Source organism: Caloenas nicobarica, chromosome Z, assembly GCF_036013445.1.
Source record: "Caloenas nicobarica isolate bCalNic1 chromosome Z, bCalNic1.hap1, whole genome shotgun sequence".
In the NCBI taxonomy this organism is placed as follows: domain Eukaryota; kingdom Metazoa; phylum Chordata; class Aves; order Columbiformes; family Columbidae; genus Caloenas; species Caloenas nicobarica.
In genome coordinates, this window is record NC_088284.1 from 26832275 (window position 1) to 26850967 (window position 18693).

Genomic DNA, 18693 nt, shown 5'->3' on the forward strand with positions numbered 1-18693 from the left:
GTGGCTTTATGATTCCCTTTTCTCAGTATATTACTTTTTTTTCTAAAACACAGGCAATATATTAAATTTTCCCAAATGCTTTTCAGATGACACAAATGAGGTAGTTTAAAAAGTAGTGTTTCCAGCTGCTTTAAAACTGGTCAAAAATAGTTCTGTCACAAAAGGACCTTATTGACTCAACCGTAAAAAAACCCCTGGCCCAACCTTCTTTGGATGTTGGTTAAGCATACTTGGTGCAGTGTTCTTATTTCAGCTGCTAATGTGGCTCAAAGTGGATGACTGAGGTGCATTTATTACAAATTTCTTCACTGTACGTAATTTGGAACCAGCTGTTCATTATTATTTGGTATTTGCTGCCTTATTTTTGAAGATCACTCTTCACAAAACTATAGAATCAAACTTTATATAATTGAATATTGGAAGAATTATTACATGCCATCTGAAACAAATGCTTTACAGACTTCTCTCAGATCCCTGAAAGAAGTAAAATTTAAGAACAGGATTTTTTTCTTTGCTGCAAACTATTCTACTATCCACAACGCAGCAAAACACGAATTTTGTCTGAATTTATGGGCTATGGAAGACTTTCTTTTTTTGAAGTCACTATGCAGTACTTGAATCAGACACTAGAGCCTAGTTGTGAGATGAAACTGAATATTTTGACCAGTCTAATTAAAGAAACTTAAATGTGTTTGAGTGTTAATAGAGGATAGCAGTATTTCAGCATCTTTTTCTTGACTGTCCAGAGTTGTGCAGCTTTGCTTCAGTAGGCAACCCGAGCCAAGTTAGCATTTTCAACACTTTTGTTAGGGAATGGCAGATAGATTTTTGAGTTTGTGTTGCTGGGGAACGATAACTTAAGACATTCAGTGATAAATTTTGGGCCTAATCTTTTGTTACCAAGAGAGCTTCTAAAAGCACGGGAATCGTGTTTGGCTCTGTGGCACTTCTGTCAGTACGTTTACTTCTGGTAGCTGCGTTAATGCTTGGGAGTACAACAGCTGTTTTATCAGTGTTAATGAACAGCAGTTGATCCCTTGTGTGATGCGTATGTAAGAGACGGCTTGCTAGCACGGAAATAATGGCTTCTTCGTGTCTGTCAGTGAAATAGAAATAGTTTCTTGTAAATGCTTTTATGGGTGCATACTATTGACTTTCATTCTATTCAAATACTTTTTGTTTGTTTTAGTTTAAAGGTAGTTCTGTATTTCCTAAAAGGAGAAGTGTTCTAAAGTAAATTGCTGATCAGTGTTACCTATTTGCCTTAGAGGCTCCTTCAGTCTTTGTAAAGGCAGCTCTTGTTTGATGTCAAGCTGGAAGAATATATCAAGTAAATTCCTAAAGAAGCCTCTTCAGTATTTTTATTAGTAACTTGATGGAATGGAGTGTGTGCTTATTAAATTTGTAGATAGTACAAATCTGAATAGAGGTTGCAAGTGCTTTGTGGGACACAATGCAGAAATGTCTCTCACTGCTGGGTATAGCTTAGGTAATGAACCTGAATTGCAGGAAAAAATAAAACAACTTCTGTCAGACCTGGTAGAAGGAACCTTTCTAGGGATGGGAAATGTTGCATAATAATGTACTAGTTTCAGTTGTTGGCGTAACTTAAGTTGGAAAGCAAGCAAGGGACGAACTGATGTTGGGCAGCCAAGCTGATCACAACGGGTTTAAGCGTAGTGAATAAATCCTGCCTGTGGCAGCAGAGTGGTTTTGCTGACATCCCATTCTCACTTTTTGTGATGTATCTTCAATTTACCAAAAATATCTTCCAGAGAGTGAAGAGTATCCTAGAGCTATGTAATATTTGCCAGATCATCAAAACAGAGCTCATGCTTGTAATGATAATGTTTTTATATTAAAATACATTCTAGGATAAACTCGTTGGCCACATCAGAAAGCTAGCATCTGTAAGAGTATTTATGAAGCCCGATAAAACATGGAATTGGCAACTTAAAGCGGGGTAGGCTATGTACTCTAAAATGTAATTTAAAGAAAAGATGTTAATATTTGTCCTTTCCTGATCTGCTGTTTATTTCCTAGTTTAATTACGGCTGGGTATTCGTGCCTATTAGAAGTTAGTGAGTAAGGTTTAACAACGAAAATACTTGATTTTCCCATGTCTAATTGCCTGACCAATAATATGTACGATCAGATGAGAGAACAGTTTTCTTCACTTTGGTGGTGTGGAGGTCAGTATCCTCAATAATTGCTTTTTTCGGTAGCCTTTAACTGTAAACCTGTGAAATTGGTCAGGTAGTGTTCTAACAATGCATCTGTGCTTTTGTTACTGCTGCTCTTTCATCAAAACTAGCTGGAAGAATTAGGTCTAAAAGAGTTATTCTTTAATGGGTTTATTGAAATTTACAGATATTCTGCTGCTGACTTTGCACTGAGTGTCATGTAGTTTTGCCCCAGGCCTCTGTCTCTAACACTTCACAGCTGCTCTGTAGGAAAGGAATTGACTCATCTGACTGAGCCACAGTATCAAAAATCTTTTTAGAGGTTTTAGTTGGAGAACTGAGAACATGGGAAAGACTTTAATTTGCTTTTAGAATAATTTTTTTGCTGGAAGAAATATACACTGGGTATCAGTGAGCTGTGGACACAGCTCTGTTAAAAAACACCTTTCCAGTCCTCAGATACATGGTGATCACCCAATCTCACCTCAGCCCTTGATTTGTGTGCAAAAGGTAAAAAGGTAAGGATGTTAGGGACTTCAGAATGAGCTCTTTTCATGGCAGTTTGATAAATAGTAGTATTAGGAAGCTTGACTAGTTTTCTAAAAAACAGTAAGATTAATTTATTAAGAAATCACATTGTTAGTGCCTTTGTTGTCCCATACCTAATAGCCTGTTCACCAATAGCTTGGTAATACTTTTTGGATTCTTTGTTATGTTTTAATTTGATACAAACCTAATCTCTCCATTTGTTTTTCAGACTGTAAGTGCCTTGGTCTGAAGATTTTTTTGTTGTGCTGATCTTCTAGTACTGATAAGTGTTTTGGTCCTTTCTAAAGATTTCATAGTTCTCCTGCTTGGACATGAGAACTGTATCTGAGGGAAGGAGAAAAAAAAAATTCTTGCTGCAGTCTGCTCACTTTTAGTTTGATGTTTCTTAATTTAGCATCTCTTGTATTGGTTCATTGGTTCATCTGTAAACATATACTCTCTGTTTCTATACCATTGCTGAACATGAGTAATCAGTAAAAGTTAACTTGGTTCCTGTTAGAAAGAGAAACCATTTTTGTGATGGTTGGGTGACTCTGTAACTTCTGGGTTTTTGTTATTTTTTTTACTACTCTGACATAATTGGATTCTGTAGAAAATTTTTCTGGAATTTCTGTTGAGGTTAATTCAAAGAGAGTGTTGGATGACTTCACAGTAGTTTATATGAAGTTATTTGAGCGAGACATACGTTAAACTTGTCTCTATTGAATGACAGTACATTTTGTGCATGTTAACTTACAGTTTAACTGTGGTATTGGAGGTACATAAAAACCTAAGTATAAGCTCATGGCATAAAAAAGAACTGGCAGCTCAACTGAGAAGTGGAGTTCAGTGGTTAGAAATACGTTAGACCTCTTTCTAGAAGCTGGAACATTGACCTCTGGCATTGGAGGTCTGCAATGGCCTGGTTCAGGCCAGAATACAACAATAATTATCAGTTATCAAGTTCAGATACACAGTTCTTACTAATAGTTACTCATGTTACAGCAGCCTTAGATGAAAATGAACTATATCTGTGCTCACTGACTAACAGATCTGCATTCTGTTGTGCAGAGATGTGGAATACCCATTTATTTGGGTCTCCCTATAAAATGCATGTAGGTGTTTATTATGTTTTCACAAGCTGAATTTCTGATAGTATATATATCATACTTAAAATATTTTGGAATTGTTGGCGGTTTTGCAGTGTTTAGCTGCAGAGCATGATTCAGATACCCTTATAATTCAGGTAGTGTTTCATCCATTTCTTTCTGTGCTATAGTTCAGCTTTCAGTAATACAGTTCATATTATCTTGCATTCCTAGGTGTTTTCCTACCTGTGGGGAGAGCCCATTTTCAAACTAGAGAATTCTACTGGATTTTGACTCTTTCTGGACATGTAGACTCTGTTTCCATTGATTCTAGAGATAATATGGGGTTTGTGGTGGCCCTGAGCACATAGCTATTTCATAAGGAACATTCATATGGCCTCTGAGATTAACCTCTAGGGATTAACTAAAAAAGAAGCAGTTTCTTCTAGGAAGCTAATGAAATAGCTCCTGAAATCCATTCTAGACAACACCAGAAAGTATTTCAAGAAGCTAATTTTGCAACAGCATTCTGGATCAGACCTTACACAAGAAGCTTCGTCCCATTTTTAAGAGGAAATAAAGGGAGGAATGTTACAGTTGTATTTTCATGATACCTGTGGTATTTTTGATTAGTGTGACGCTTTGCTAATAAAAGCACAACTGTGATGCTATAAATGAGATGAGGATATTTAGATTCTAAACCAGATCTGCCTGAGAAAATAATACCAGGAAACGGAGGGGAAGTAATGATCAAACACCACAAGTTTAATCCACTTGTAATATAAGCATCTGAAAAGTACTCATTTCTTGGTTTTTTTGAATTACAGGGACTTGCCATGAGGTGCTGAAGCCTTATTTCATTGATTCGGAGAGACTGGACCTAAATGGCGCAGCATGACTTTGCTCCAGCCTGGCTTAATTTTCCTACTCCACCATCATCAACAAAGGTGTGTTCTTTGTTGTTTTGAACAGGCACTCTCTTTATTAAAGAAGCCTAAATATTGTAACTTCATTCACAGTAAAAAGACAAATGTCTTTATGAATAGGGTGGTAACAGATGATATCTAGCAAATCTTGCTGTTGTGATTTAAGTAGTTGGACCTTGGTTGTCAAGCTCATACCTCTGTTAGATTTTTTTTTTTGCTTGAGCAGCTGAGTTCATGGTCAGAAGTGTGGCCACATTATCAGAACTGGTTTTGGATTGAGATTGCATTCATCAGGAATTTAAAATGATGTATTGTATTTTGTGCTAGAACTACCAAGAAAGGTGTGCTTAATGTTCTTCTGATGTTTCTCTGTGTGTTATTCTATCATCCAAGTGATTAGAAAAATGCTATTAAAATAGACTTTCTGAAAGGGCTCTTCATTTGCTTGTTGCTAACTGGTAGAGTGTGTTGTGTTCAAATGGTTGTGCATCTTCACTCTGGTTGTTTCATCTAGACTAGTCTTCCCTTATACAATGGGGCAGTTAGCGTGGAAACAGGAGAACAGAGGTCTCTGAATCATTAGGATTCTAGGAAGTCCTGACTATGTCTGTCTCATAAATGTTTGGTTTCTTTTTTTTTCTTTTTCTGGCCAGTGCTTCTGCTCTTTCCTAATTTGTGTGAATGCAGAAGTAGAGGCAGCACTGCATTTTTCAAACTCCTGTCACCTGTTTCTCTAATGGTAGACCTGTCTTCTTCACTGTAATATTTTGAATGCAATATCCATATCTGCAACTATGAGAGTGGCATTGCCTTACTTTAATGTATTTATGTAAGTTTCTCGCTGTCTTTCCTGTCCATGGAAAATATTTAGCTTTTATAAACTCACAGAAATAAGCTTGTACTATTGTTAAATGAACAGTCAGCTGTCAGTATTAGTTGTGTTCCCATTGCTTTACTTCAGTATGTCTATACACACACACATATGCGTGCATTTCTTTTTTTTAGTCAGGTCGTTGAACGTACTTGTTCATATTGTGCTATTTATCTTTCTTCTACACTGACCTAGCTAGCTTCTTTGTTCAGTAAAGTCTATCAGCAACTCTGTTCTAGGAACATCAGGCCTGTCTGTTCCAGGATGGTTCCTGCAATCTATCTGTTTTCATTCTGGATGGTTTCTGGTATATTCAATTCTTTTGATCTGCTTTTTCCAATCTGATACCTTTTCAATTGGAAAATAATCAGAGCTTAGTTTAATATGTTGTCATAATTACAAAACAATATTCACCACATATTTCAAGAATCTGCTGGAAGAGCTTTACCTGTATGCTTCACATGTCAATATAGCAGGATGAAAGCAAGTTCAAGAGTTGCTGCAGTACCACCTAACTATATCTGAGGTATAAATTTTGTCACCGCATTCCTGAATCGTGGGAAATTTCTTTGCAAGGACACATTGTGGATCCTGTTCTCTTCCATGATTCTTTTCCTCAAGGAGTTTAGACAGATTTTCTTTAATCTTTTCCAAAAACTGTGTAGTTGTGTGCTTTCTCCATTGTAGTCTTCATGCTTCCTATTCAGCTTATTTCCTTGCATTACCTTCTCCCTCAATGATCATCATTCTGTGATATATAGCACATTTGGATATTAAACACTTGAAAAGTCTTTTTGGTCCTATTCAATGTGTAATAATTAATTTACAGAAAAAGGCTTGTCCTGTCATTCCTCTACGAGACAGGTCTTAAGTGTCGTCGCCCCCTGTCCCCTCCATTTCCTAGAATAGATGTTTATTTCTGATTCCCATCTATCAACAAAGCAGCTGAAGAGAAGAGCAGATAAGAAGGATAGAGTTGAAGAGGAAGGATGGGGTGAAGAAGGCAAGGTGTCTCATGTTTTATGCAGAATGTTGCTGAGGTGAGGCTATGGTGTCAACAACATTTAGAGAACTAACTCTGCCCAGTCAGTTATTACTTCCCCGAAGAGGGACTTTTAGGAATTGCATCTTTGGGAGCTTGGTTTCCCACCTCAGTACTGAGTAGCTGAGGCTTTCCCTTAAATAAATAAAGGCTAGCATCAGAAATACCTGATGCCAGGAAGCTGGGATTGTGAACGGGCTTTCTTAATTTCACTTGTACAAGTTACAGCTTGACTGAAATCCAGCTGCCCTGTTGCTGATGATTTCCTCTTAAGGATAAAGTTTTATGTCATCTCCCTGTCACTTTTATAGCAAAACCGACCTAAATAGCTGTGTATCCATTGCTCAGTAGCTTTCGTTCACATCTGGAATGACTATATTTGCGTCAATGGAGTATCGCAGTTGGGCAGATGGAAATGGGAAGGTGTTGTGAATAGTGAAGCCATCCTGGGATATGGATGAAACTTTTCACAAAGTATTGCTGTAAAATGTGTATGAGGAGATTGCAGACAGACTGGTGAACTCAGTTTTTGCAAGCTTACTTTTGCTTCATGTTAATAAAACTCCTTACACTTTAAAAAAAAAAAAAAAAATCTGTGTTGCTTGCTTTCTTGGCTGGCTGAACCTAGTCAGATAGTTTCTCCATTTCCAGAAATCACCAGTAGACTTCCTGTTGGTTACAGAGTTTACTGTTATCTCTGCCGCAAGAGGCTTGATAGATTGATACCTCCATCATGTGGAGAAAATGCAAACTGCATGATCTTTACACACGATTTAGAGACTTTAGATTCATTACAACAAGTACAACTTGGAACGCTTTATATAAAAAGCTGTCAGTTATACTTTGTGAAAACGTGATTCTTCTTCAAAGTTCGTAAAAAATATAAAAGGTAAACTCCAAAGACAATATTAGAGCGTTGTCATATGTAAATGAGCACATGAAGTTATCTTCTAAAATTTTATCTGTGATCAACAGATATGGAGCTTTCTGAAATTTTTGGCAGCTTATTCAGAATTGCTTTATAACAATTTATTTCTTACTTAAATATTGAGATTCATTATAATTTTTAACTAGTTAGATCATTCGATAGTTTCTTGTGATTTTCTGTTTTTTCTGTCTCCAAGTTTGTCAAGGAAATAATTCACTTCTGAGGTCTCAAATTGAGAGGGAAATTCTTTTTCATTTGACTTATGTGTGGTTGGTATGATAATTTGAAGTGTATTAGTACACTTTTGACTCTAGATTTTGTTTGTATTTTGTAACTATTTGCATTTGCCTTCTTAAGTTAAAATCACAAGGCTAATAAACTGGGCCTTTTTTGGGAACTGGTGGAACTGACTCCTTGCTTTCTATTGAATGCACATGTGCAATCTCTGACCACCCGAATTAAGATCCCGTACTTCTTTTCTGGCTTCCAAACTGATCTCCTGCCCTTTCTTAAGTTTCTTCGTTTTTCCTCTGCTGTGACACACGTCACTTGTGTTCTGTTCTTCTGCCAAAACACAATAGGCCTTGGGTATTTTACCCTGTGTCGCAAGTGTGGTCCTCCTCAGTGCTGTTTCAGTGTCCTGGAGCAGAACATACAGCTTCCGCTTGGCTGGCATGGGAGATGGTGACGTAGCTCTGCATGCATGCGTACTTGAGGGCTGCTGCATTGTCTGTCATTCAGTCCTTTTAAAAATGGACTGTATATACCACAAATAATGTGCGTGTTACAGTTCTGATAATTCAGTTTTGTTACTAATCAGATATATCAGGTCTACCATTTGTTCTCCTTTATAGTCATCACTGAACTTTGAGAAACATTCTGAAAATTTTTCGTGGACAGAGAATCGTTATGAAGCAAATCGCAGAAGACACAACTCTTCAGATGGGTTTGATCTGAACATTGGACGGCCTAATGGAGGTATAATTTAGGTTTCATGGGACATCTTGAATACATTTACATTATTGCTTTGTGGCACTCTGGCTAGAAAAAAGACTGATGATTGCTTTCTCATGCCAGATTCTTATTCTGTAGTAAAATAGAGATAATGGAAAGACAGATAGTCTGGGAGAGGATGTGATGACTAATGGTTGGTTAAAGTAGTGCAATTCCAGGTGTATTTTTCTCTTAAGAAGATTAAGAGTGTTGAGTTAATATTCCAGCCAATGACATATAAATGAACAGCCAGAAAGGGAGGTTGACTTGTCTTTATGTTGGACTACTATGCTTTTTCTCTGGCACTGGTTTGTAAGATTCTTCTCTGCTGCTTATGTGAAAGAAAGCCAGAGTTTAGTATGCTATCACATCCCAGAGTATAGAGTTGCTTACTTCTCTAACAATTTTACAAAAGTAGAATGTTATTTTAAAACTATTTGCAATTACATTTCTACAAAATTTACAAATCTAAGGGCATTTTGGGAGAAAAGAGAAGAATGGTTGGCGTTCACATGGCAGAAATGGTACAGAAAATATAAACCATCGTGGAGGGTACCATGGTGGAGGTTCCCGCACTCGTACCAGCACTTTCCACTGTGGAAAAGGCCAAGGACTGCATGAAAACAATGTACCTGATAATGAAACTGGGAAAAAGGAAGACAAAGAAGTTCCCAAACAATTTGAGGCTGAGGATTTTGTAAGTTAATTGTAATTATAATAAACAAGCTTTCATTGTTTCTGCCATTTTGTCCATTACAAGCCACTTCATGAGATTTCACCAGTTTCAGATCATCATAAAAGGGATCACCCTTCCCATAGGTAAGAGGGTGTTAGTCATTTGTCCACTAACTTGTTTCTCCCTTTATATCCAGTTTTTATCATTATATGTTCATTATTGACACTTAAATGTTTAAGCAAAACTACAATTGGGTTCCAGTTTACTGTGGCATGTGTATGTATTAAATTCTACACAATTACCTTACTGGAAATCTACTAACAAAGTGATCTTCCTACCAATGACCCTTTGACATCCCATGCTTCAACCTGGACTTGTAGGATGTAAAAGGATGGGCGAGCTTCCTCTTTGAAGGACCACATATCACTGTTTTTTGCTTTCTCTGGACAGTTGATGTAATGGTATTATTGACTGCTGCCTGAGATGTTTTGTTGGAGAAGAGAAACAAGTCAGCACTGACCTATTAGGGTCACAGGGGGAAATATCTAGTCCGTCTTCATTTAAAAATATTTGACAGCAGAGGTCATACTGCCAATATTATTGTGATTCTCTATTTCATCGTTCCCAGAACTCAATACTTGTTTTTTTAATAATGATAAAACTTGCTTTCAGCCATCTTTGAACCCTGAATATGAGAGGGAACCAAGCCAGAATAAATCTTTAGCTGCAGGTGTGTGGGGTGAGTATTTTTGATGTTTTTGAATCTAAAAATGTAGCAGAGATCTGAAGTTGTTTTATTTGAAACACAGAGTTTTATTTAGAATTATAAAGGTATAGATTGAAACTGATGCAACTTCAATATTATTACAATGTAAGTAGCTTTTTGTTAGAGAGGTAACACGTCTGTTTGAATATCAATCTGTTGGTCTGTAGATGCAGCCACAGCTACGATTCTTTCCCAGAACACGTATACATATTTTTATAAAGATGTCAAGAATTTATCTTCGTGTTTATTTTCAAGAGTGCGCTGGTTTAAATAAAATGGAGTTAATTTTCTTCATGCAGTTAGCAACTGTTCTTTTTTGCAGGTAGCATGGCCATTGTTTGGATTTAGTTTGAGAACAAGAAGGTAACACCCCAGGACAGAATCAAAGTTTTTCTTTGCTATTGCAAACTTTGTTTCAGAATAGAAAAACTGAAACTAAGTCTATTCATATTCACTTTCAAAGGAAACAATTATTCAGGAAAGGAGGAATGTTACCATCCCCTTATAATATCTGTTAAAATGTATGCTTCTGTTATATTCCCTTTTACGTTGTGCATACGTGATGGGATCATGCAAGTAATACGAAGGTCTTTTCATAAAGTTTAATGAGAGCTAAGTACACACTTGTCACAAGTGTTGTGTAACATCTACCAACTAAACAAAGCTAAAGTCACTTACACTTTTAAGATAGATTTTTTTAAATGTAGGACATGATGACTCTGCCTGTGAAGTAGAAATGCTTGCAAAGAGAGATTATCTTGGAAAAGGCTGTTAATGCAGAATTGGAATGCATATGCAAAAAATAATTAAAGTGGTTTTTTTTTACTTTTTGAAAATTTTAGAACTGTTTTCAATAGGTATTGTTTAAAACTGTTAAATGTCAGTTACTTAGCATGGCAGCTGACTGTATGTGTCTTAATTAGTGCTCTCTTGAACATGGAAATGTTGTAAACTTAATTTGTTCTCTTATGCCCACCTGAGGCATGGAGATAGAGAAACTGGTCATTCCTGTGGCCTAGAGTAGTATGTATCTGTTGTCTTGTGTTTATAGAGCTTCAGTTTGGAGCATTTGGCTCTAAACTGACCTGTTGATAAATATATAAGTAATTATTCTTTTAGTAACCTCAAAAGGAAATACGAAAATCATAATCTGTTTTGAAGATTAGGTAACTATCAACAATTAATAGTATTTGTATTTTAGATTTGCAAACAAGAGCTGTGTAGCTAGCTTATTTGAGGAATATCTTTACTTTTCAAAAGTAAAAATTCCTGCATTGCCAAGTGAAATATTTTACAAATGGTGGTTGTAGAAAATGGAACAGAACCTGTGTTTATCCAGGTTTGTACAGTGTGTTATTTGTGGAACAAATACTGGAGTAAGTTCCTGATTTATACCTGCTTGCTCTGGACCATGTACCCTATGAACCAGAAACTCGCAATTGTATACAAATGAACGCACACACACACATATGTACGCACTCGTGTGTGTGTGTATATATATATACTTCTTTTTTTTCCAGAGTACCCTTTGAATCCTAAATCTAGATCTCCGAGAATGCTGGTCATTAAAAAGGGAAGTACAAAAGAGCTGCAGATATCTGGATTCCCAGTAGTAGGAAGTCTTCATTCACAGCCAGTAAGGAATGGAACTGGCACGAGTGTTTATAAAGGATTAGTCCCTAAACCTGTCACTCCACCTGCAAAGGTGAGTCCTAGATACCAGTGATAAGAACAATATGCTGAAAAAAATCATGCTGTAATTCTGAATGTGCTTATTTCACCCCTTAGAGTACTGTTCGGACAGTATTATGCTTTCTACTCGTGCTCAGTGCAGCACACCCTGAAAGTGAATGAAAACAACTTTTTCTCATTTTTCTATTTAAGCTATACTGTAATTGGATCTCCCTTTGTTTTTCATTTACATTTTTGAGAAGTGCAAGAGCTGTCCAAGTGAGAGAGAAAAGGAAGTTTTTTAACTTAGGGAACAGCAGTGCCTTTCATATATATCTATTTGCACGGAAAAGTAGATACCTAGTAGAGAGATACAATTGGCATAAAAATAACTTCAGAACTTATCCTAAGTATTGACTGAGATGATGTTGCAACTTACTAGGGTTGTTCTGGTTCCTTTTCAAATGTGACTTCCCATTTTAATTTTTGGATTTTTGTTTCAGGAATTCGTCTGTGCTCTTGAGAGCAAATGATGGAGTGGTTCTTAACTCTCTTAACGTTCTACATTAAAAACACTACTTTCAGCTGTAGAGTACTTTCTTGTTTTGATTCTCAATACTTGAAATATGAATCTTAATTGTTTTGAAATTTTCGTCTTTTTATAAAAAGTGTGAACAGTATTTGTGAGCAGATGAATTGCTCATAAACAGTCTCTTATCCACAAGAAAACAGGTGTTCCAACTAAATCATGGTCGTAGTCATGGCTTGCTTTTGCTTAATCATTTTTCTAAAGATTTCTGAAAATAATCTTTCTTTTGTTCATGACTCTTTAAATTTTGTTTCAGCCTACACAGTGGAAATGCCAAGCAAAAGAAAATAAACTTGGGAATCCGTTTCCTCATGAATCTGCGTATGGTGTTGGCAATTTCAGTCCTTTCAAATCAACTGCCAAGGCATTTACTGTATCTCAAAATTCAGTGAGAGAGGTAAAGCCATGTCTGTAGTTTTTATCAAATCTGTAAAATGTTTAATTTGGTTTGATAAGTGGATCAGTAAGTTTTATGCAGAATTGTTTAAATAAACTTTTTTAAGTTAATGTGTGTGAAGGCAAATCGCTGGCCTTTAAGTACTGCACAGTTGCTTTGTAGGCTTGGTTTGGAGTAAAAATGGTGCACTGGAAAGTATAACCTGGAAGGTTTAAACTTTGCTAATGGTATGGTACACTTCAAAAGGTCCACTGTTCTTTAGCAGTGCTCCATAAACCTGCATCTCTGGGCTACATGTAAGAACTATATATACTGAAATATAAGTATCTTCTATCTGCTTTTGACTGTGGATGTAGGTGAAATCTGAAACTACAGGTGCCAGGGAGTCCTTCTGTCTTTTTCTCAGAGTCTTCTAAAAGAATAAACTTCTAATATTATTTCTTTTTCTTACTCCCTACATTAGTGTAATCGGTCAAATTCTTCATCCCCTGTTGACAAAGTCAGTCAGCCTCGTTTAACAAAATTAACAAGAATGCGGAACGATAAGAAGAGTGAATTTTTGAAAGCATTGAAACGAGATAGAGTGGAGGAAGAACATGAAGATGAGAATCATGCCGGTCAAGAGAAGGTAGTTTTGTTCACACCTGTTGTAGATCCAGCAATAGCAGTTTTCAGGCGGACCATAAACTACTTTTTATTTGGTGGTAAATAGTTGTTTACATGATTTTGTTTACATGGTCTTGCATCTCTAAACGAAGGAAAGGAATTACATTTTGATGAATTTGAAACAGTTATTCCAAGCACTACTATTTCACCAGTGCTTCTTAGTTGTTTGTTTTCTTTTTGCAGTATATGTTCATACATATTAATAACTCAGGTACCTCTGTGTCTTTAGCAACAACAACAAAAAAATTAAGCTTACTACATTAATCTAATCTTTGTGGATGGCAGCGTTTCATACCTTGGCTGTTAGTTATACTACAAAACAATGGAAAAACTTTGTTCCGTTTCTCAAACTATTTCCTTTCTAATTAGAGTGTTTAGATAGCCAGAAGTTCTCGGTTCTTGGTCTAGTCATGGAAACAGTAGTTCAATTTTGCATATAAAGAACCTGATTTTACTTTTTAATTGAGAAATGGAAGGCCTATACTCTCTGTATACAATATGTGTCAGGTTTCTTTCAATCTGGATCTGTTTGTACAGTACTTGGCTGGCACTAGAGAATATTTGAGTCAGTGCTACCAGCCACCAACAAGTCATAAGTGTAGCTATTTTACATAGTCCAAATGATAAGTATTGTGTTATTCTGGATGAGGTGATTACAAGCCTGTTTACTGTAAATGAATGAAGTGTTTTAACAAAACCAAAAACCACCATAAATTACAAATCAGACGGATAGATGGCATGCCTTGATGAACGTTTATTTGGATTCTGAGACTTGGAAAAAGAAACAGTGCCCGTGTGCTTTGCTCATAAAAGTAAGATGACTTTTCTGACCCTATTCCAGCCAAAATAAAATTTGCTGTAATGGGACTGTGCAACTTAGCTGTATGTGTGGGTTAAGAAAGGTCTGCATCTCCCCATTAGGCGTTCTGTGGCTGAGCATCTTGAAATGAGTGTTGGGGGTTGGTGTTCATGCGTGTTTAAGAAATACACAAAGATTTTGATTTAAGATTAAAGAGATATTTGGAAACACTGTCTTGATCTTCAGAATTCTGAAAATAGTACATGAATTTGGGGGAGGGGTTTCTGTTCATGAAATTGTCTTGAGTTCATGATGTCTTTGTGATACATATGTCAAATGCATTTGGTTGTCCCATTGTACTTGGGCTGAGTTTTCAGAAGCAAGTGTATGTAAAAAAGAAAAGGCTTTTACTAGTGGAACTTGTCCTTGGACAGGTGTATGTAAGATGTAGTCTGGAGGAGGTGTTGGTAAGTGCATGCTTCCTTTTCCCTGTAATTGCTGTTTCACTAACAAGTGTGAAAGGATGTTAAATGAATCATGTATCTAATGGTTATCCTACTTCCAATGTTCATTTTAATGATCATCAGTAGAAGACATGGTGTGTAACTGGGTGTATGGGGAAATAACTGCACAACAGTTTTTTATAACATGATCCTGTTGATGGAATTTTAAGACCTTCAGTAACAGATTTCACCTCTGAAATAACAAGGCAAATCAGATCAGCAGCTGAATCATGCTTGGAAGAATCTATCTTGCCCTATATGTTAGAATTATTTAATATTTTTATGAATTTTGTTTGATAATCTGACATGCATTCTTCAAGCCTGTGATTTAACAGCTGAATTTGTGTTTACTGACATACTTCTTCTTAAGAAGTTCTTGCTGAGCATTTTAAAATTTCTGGAAGTGGATAACACTCTGAGTGAGAGGGAAATGATGGGTTTGATCCTGGATTCTGTAGAATGGTTTCTTACAAGTGCAGAACTGCCTGATTGAGTGATTGCCTCCTGCCGTAGATAATGCTGTTGTATCCCCAGTTTAGGGATGTTGTTGTCAAAAGGGTGTTAACTAGTTAATGATAATACTCTTCTCTTTGTTTTTGCAGTTGGTAAGACTTGGGAGGCTATTTGGCTGATTAGTAAATAAGAATTATGGGTTGCTTAATGAGTAGAATAAAAAGAAATATCTCTGGTTTATAGGATTACAGAGCTTTTAATATTTAGAGCGAACCCGAACAGCCTGCTTTCTAAATAAACTTCCTTCCTAGTTCTTATGTCATGGCTTGTAAGGTGCAGCGGCTGTTAATGACAGCCTGAGAAGCTTGTGGTGAGTGCACGTGTACAGGGTAAGCTGTTGTCTGAATTTAAAGAGCAGTATCCAGTCTTTCTCAACTTGGGGCAGACTAATTTGCAGACTGAGGTATGGGCGCTGTGACCTGCCCCTTAAACTGAGTGAACTTGAGAACTCTTATGCTTTCAGGCTTTTCCTGACACACATAGCTCTGGTGTTTAATTAGGAACATTTTTTGTAAGTTCAGCAGAGAACCTGTTATTTCTGTAAATATGAAAGGCAGCTTAAGTAAGTTTGAATTTTAAGATATGTTTGAAACTTCATAGGAAAAAGTTTGAGGCATAGTATGGGAGGTACTTTCTACATTACTTGATCAGTGGTATAACTTAATGTTTCTGTAGTATCCAGGTATTGCAAACTGTAGAAGTACGATCAGAATTACCACTGAAGCAATATAAAGTGTCTTCATTTAAACTTAATTTAGATTAAACAGAATCACTGAACTGAAGCACTTGCAGACATTTACTTGTGAATGGAAGTGACTTTTACCTTTGTAATATATAATTATTTTTAACAGGGTGATGGGTCCTTTAACTTGCATAACAGCAACAGTCCTCATCATGAGAGAGACATAAACCGAAACTTTGAAAATGAAATTCCGCAGGAGAATGGCAATGCTTCAATTACGTCTCAACAGATCATTCGATCTTCAGCTTTCCCTCAGGCAGATGTTCTTTCAAGCTCACTTGAGGCAGAGCATAGGTATGTACTTTATATAATATAAAGAATGTTCCTTCATGGTATGTGAGCATATAATAAATTCTTCTTAGTTTCAGAAGTCAGAATCTGAAAACTGAGAACACATAGAATATTTAATGAGTACTGTTAAAGTTTAACTTTTAGACTCGTATTAATCTAACATGGAATATACTTATATTTGCTTTACTAAAAACTTATTTTATTTCCTTATAAAGAAATAAAGCAAACTGCATAGTGCATCCATCCCTCTGATTTTGGCCTGCATGTCTAGGAGGAACAGTGCATGTAGTTGCTGTTTGTATTAATAATGCTTTAAATGTTACATCTTAGGTAAAACTCCAGTGAGTTTTTCCTCATTGTTAAAGTAACTATTTCTGTAGCTGACTAGTTGACACAGTCAGTGATATCTCTGGAAACAGAGAAAGTAACTTCAAAAAAAGGATTGAAACAGTTCTAGTATCTAGCAAAAGTAGCTGAAGTAGCTACTGGTAGCCGTGAGAGTCATGCTGCTGGGAAATCACAACTGAGTCTGGAGGTGAACTTGTTGTGAGCTCTGTCAGATTATTACTGTTTCTGGCAACTACAGAACTGCAGTGATAGATTAAATGTGTCTGAATAGCCTTCACAGGGTTTCTGGGCAAGTGTCTTTCCTTCGTGGCATCCTAGAGATGCTGTGTCTCCATATTGTCCCAGCCCTTTGGCTGTGACCTTTGCATGCATGTAGACAGATGTCCTGGTAAGCCTTTTTGTGGTAAAGTGGACTCGAAGTGACCAGCTTAGCTCATGCATACCTAGTAAGAGTATTGGCATATCTTGTACAAACTATTTCTTGGGCTTCTGTTCTGCTGGGGAGGTTTCTAACATGCAGCCATCCTGTTGGTGTCAAGTGTGCTAATCTGATGTTTAATTTTTTTTACATGTTTCACACTTTTAGCTGTTCTAGAAGCCTACTGTCACTTTAAAGGGGCACCTGTCCCGCTAACTTTAGACAATGTTGCCTAAAAGTTAATTAGCCGTTACCCTAAATTTTATTTACATTAGCAGGAGCTCTAGAACTATTTATTGTACATAATACTGTTAACAGTTTGCTTGCAGTAAAACTTTTGAACTCGAATGACATTTGCCGAAAGTATTACTAAAATTGAACTGCATTTGGCATTGTGAGGCTTTTTCTGTATGTCTATAGAAATGCACATATTCTCTTAAAAGAGAATTTTGGATTACTTGCCTTTTTATTTCTGCTGCTTCCTGAGAGTTTAATTGGTCCTGGCTGATGCATTGTCTAGTTTGGTCCAACTGCTACAGAGGATGTAATTTCCATTTCTGTTAATGTCCTGTTAACTTTTTTAAACAGAGTAGTGCTCTTTTCCTTTCTCCTTCTATAATTCCAGGCTTTTATTAAGGTTTTAACAACGGTCATTGGTCAGCTGCTGGTTCTCCCAATGCACAGCCGTTGTATTGGGACCTAGAGGTCTTTGTGGGTAGGGTTATGTTGAAGGGCAATTTTTGCTGATATCTGACTAAAGGAAGTACCCCTCACATGACATCAACTGTGAGTTCATCTTAATTCCTTGTTTTAATATAATATATTCACCGTTCTTCAGCTCCATGTGTCAGTTTCTCATGTCAGTTTTGACATATACTTTAGAAACTTCTTTATTTTTTGTGAAATAGCTGTAACCTCCTTTAACATCTAAGGCCAACAGATGCATGTCCTGAAGAAGGTGCTAATCCTTTTGGCAAAAACTTTGCAGCAAGAGAACTTACTGTCTTCGTTGTTAAACGTCACAGTGTCTTCACCCTCAGATAACCCCAGTTTTCACAGCATCTTCACATATCAAACCACTTTCTTTCTGCTCAGATACTACTGTTCTGCTTTTGGTACGAGCTAAAACATATTGATTATTGCATCTTTCGATATCTCAAGCTTAGTCACAAGAGGAATCTGTTTCTTGTTTCTTTTTCTTCCCTCATCCCAAAACTCACTTCTAGTTGTAGTCTGTGTGTGCTGAAATACCTGCATCTGCTGATGGATGAGACTCAGTTGCAAAGAAGCCTATCCTGGCTCTGATATTTGCATGTACTAGAAAAAAAGAAACTATGTGACGCCATTGCATCACGGATTGGTTCCCTTGGAGGGAGACCACCAGTATTCCCCATGGCCGCTCTGTTACCCAGGAAAACCTGCAGAATCCCTCAGTGTGTCTTTGTCTCTTTGTAGTATTTTTAAGAGGGTACACTGCTGCTCCACCAGAGCAGTTATGCAAAGGAAATACATACCCTTCTTTTCCACCTGGCACAGTGTTCTTTGAAGGTACCATTTTTACCACATGTGGTGGTAAAACAGGGTCATCTGTGAAGGACCTAAGAGCTTTGCAACTTCTATGCTTTATACAACTTTTTGTAAGGCTTTTAAACTACTTTTGTGTGAGAGTTTGTTTAAAAAAATTATAGACTGATTAATCCATTTGTTACAGATCTTTACACATATGTGTAGGCAGATCTTGAGATATTTGAGTAT

The 18693-nt window shown here is 36.7% G+C and overlaps 1 protein-coding gene across 7 annotated transcripts in view; it reads left to right on the forward strand.

Annotated features, from left to right (window-relative positions):
• GPBP1 (GC-rich promoter binding protein 1) overlaps positions 1-18693 on the forward strand; it is a 34629-nt gene that overhangs the window by 13494 nt on the left and 2442 nt on the right. For 6 of the 7 annotated variants that reach the window (XM_065657326.1, XM_065657327.1, XM_065657330.1 and 3 more), the window contains 8 exons: positions 4627-4746; positions 8421-8544; positions 9033-9256; positions 9908-9974; positions 11522-11706; positions 12518-12658; positions 13122-13286; positions 15991-16175. In XM_065657326.1, coding sequence (XP_065513398.1) covers positions 4684-4746; positions 8421-8544; positions 9033-9256; positions 9908-9974; positions 11522-11706; positions 12518-12658; positions 13122-13286; positions 15991-16175 — 1154 coding nt within the window. In that variant the 5' untranslated portion in view covers positions 4627-4683. Of the gene's footprint in view, positions 1-4626; positions 4747-8420; positions 8545-9032; positions 9257-9292; positions 9379-9907; positions 9975-11521; positions 11707-12517; positions 12659-13121; positions 13287-15990; positions 16176-18693 lie in introns of those variants that run through there. The other variant, XM_065657332.1, reaches the window with a different exon arrangement.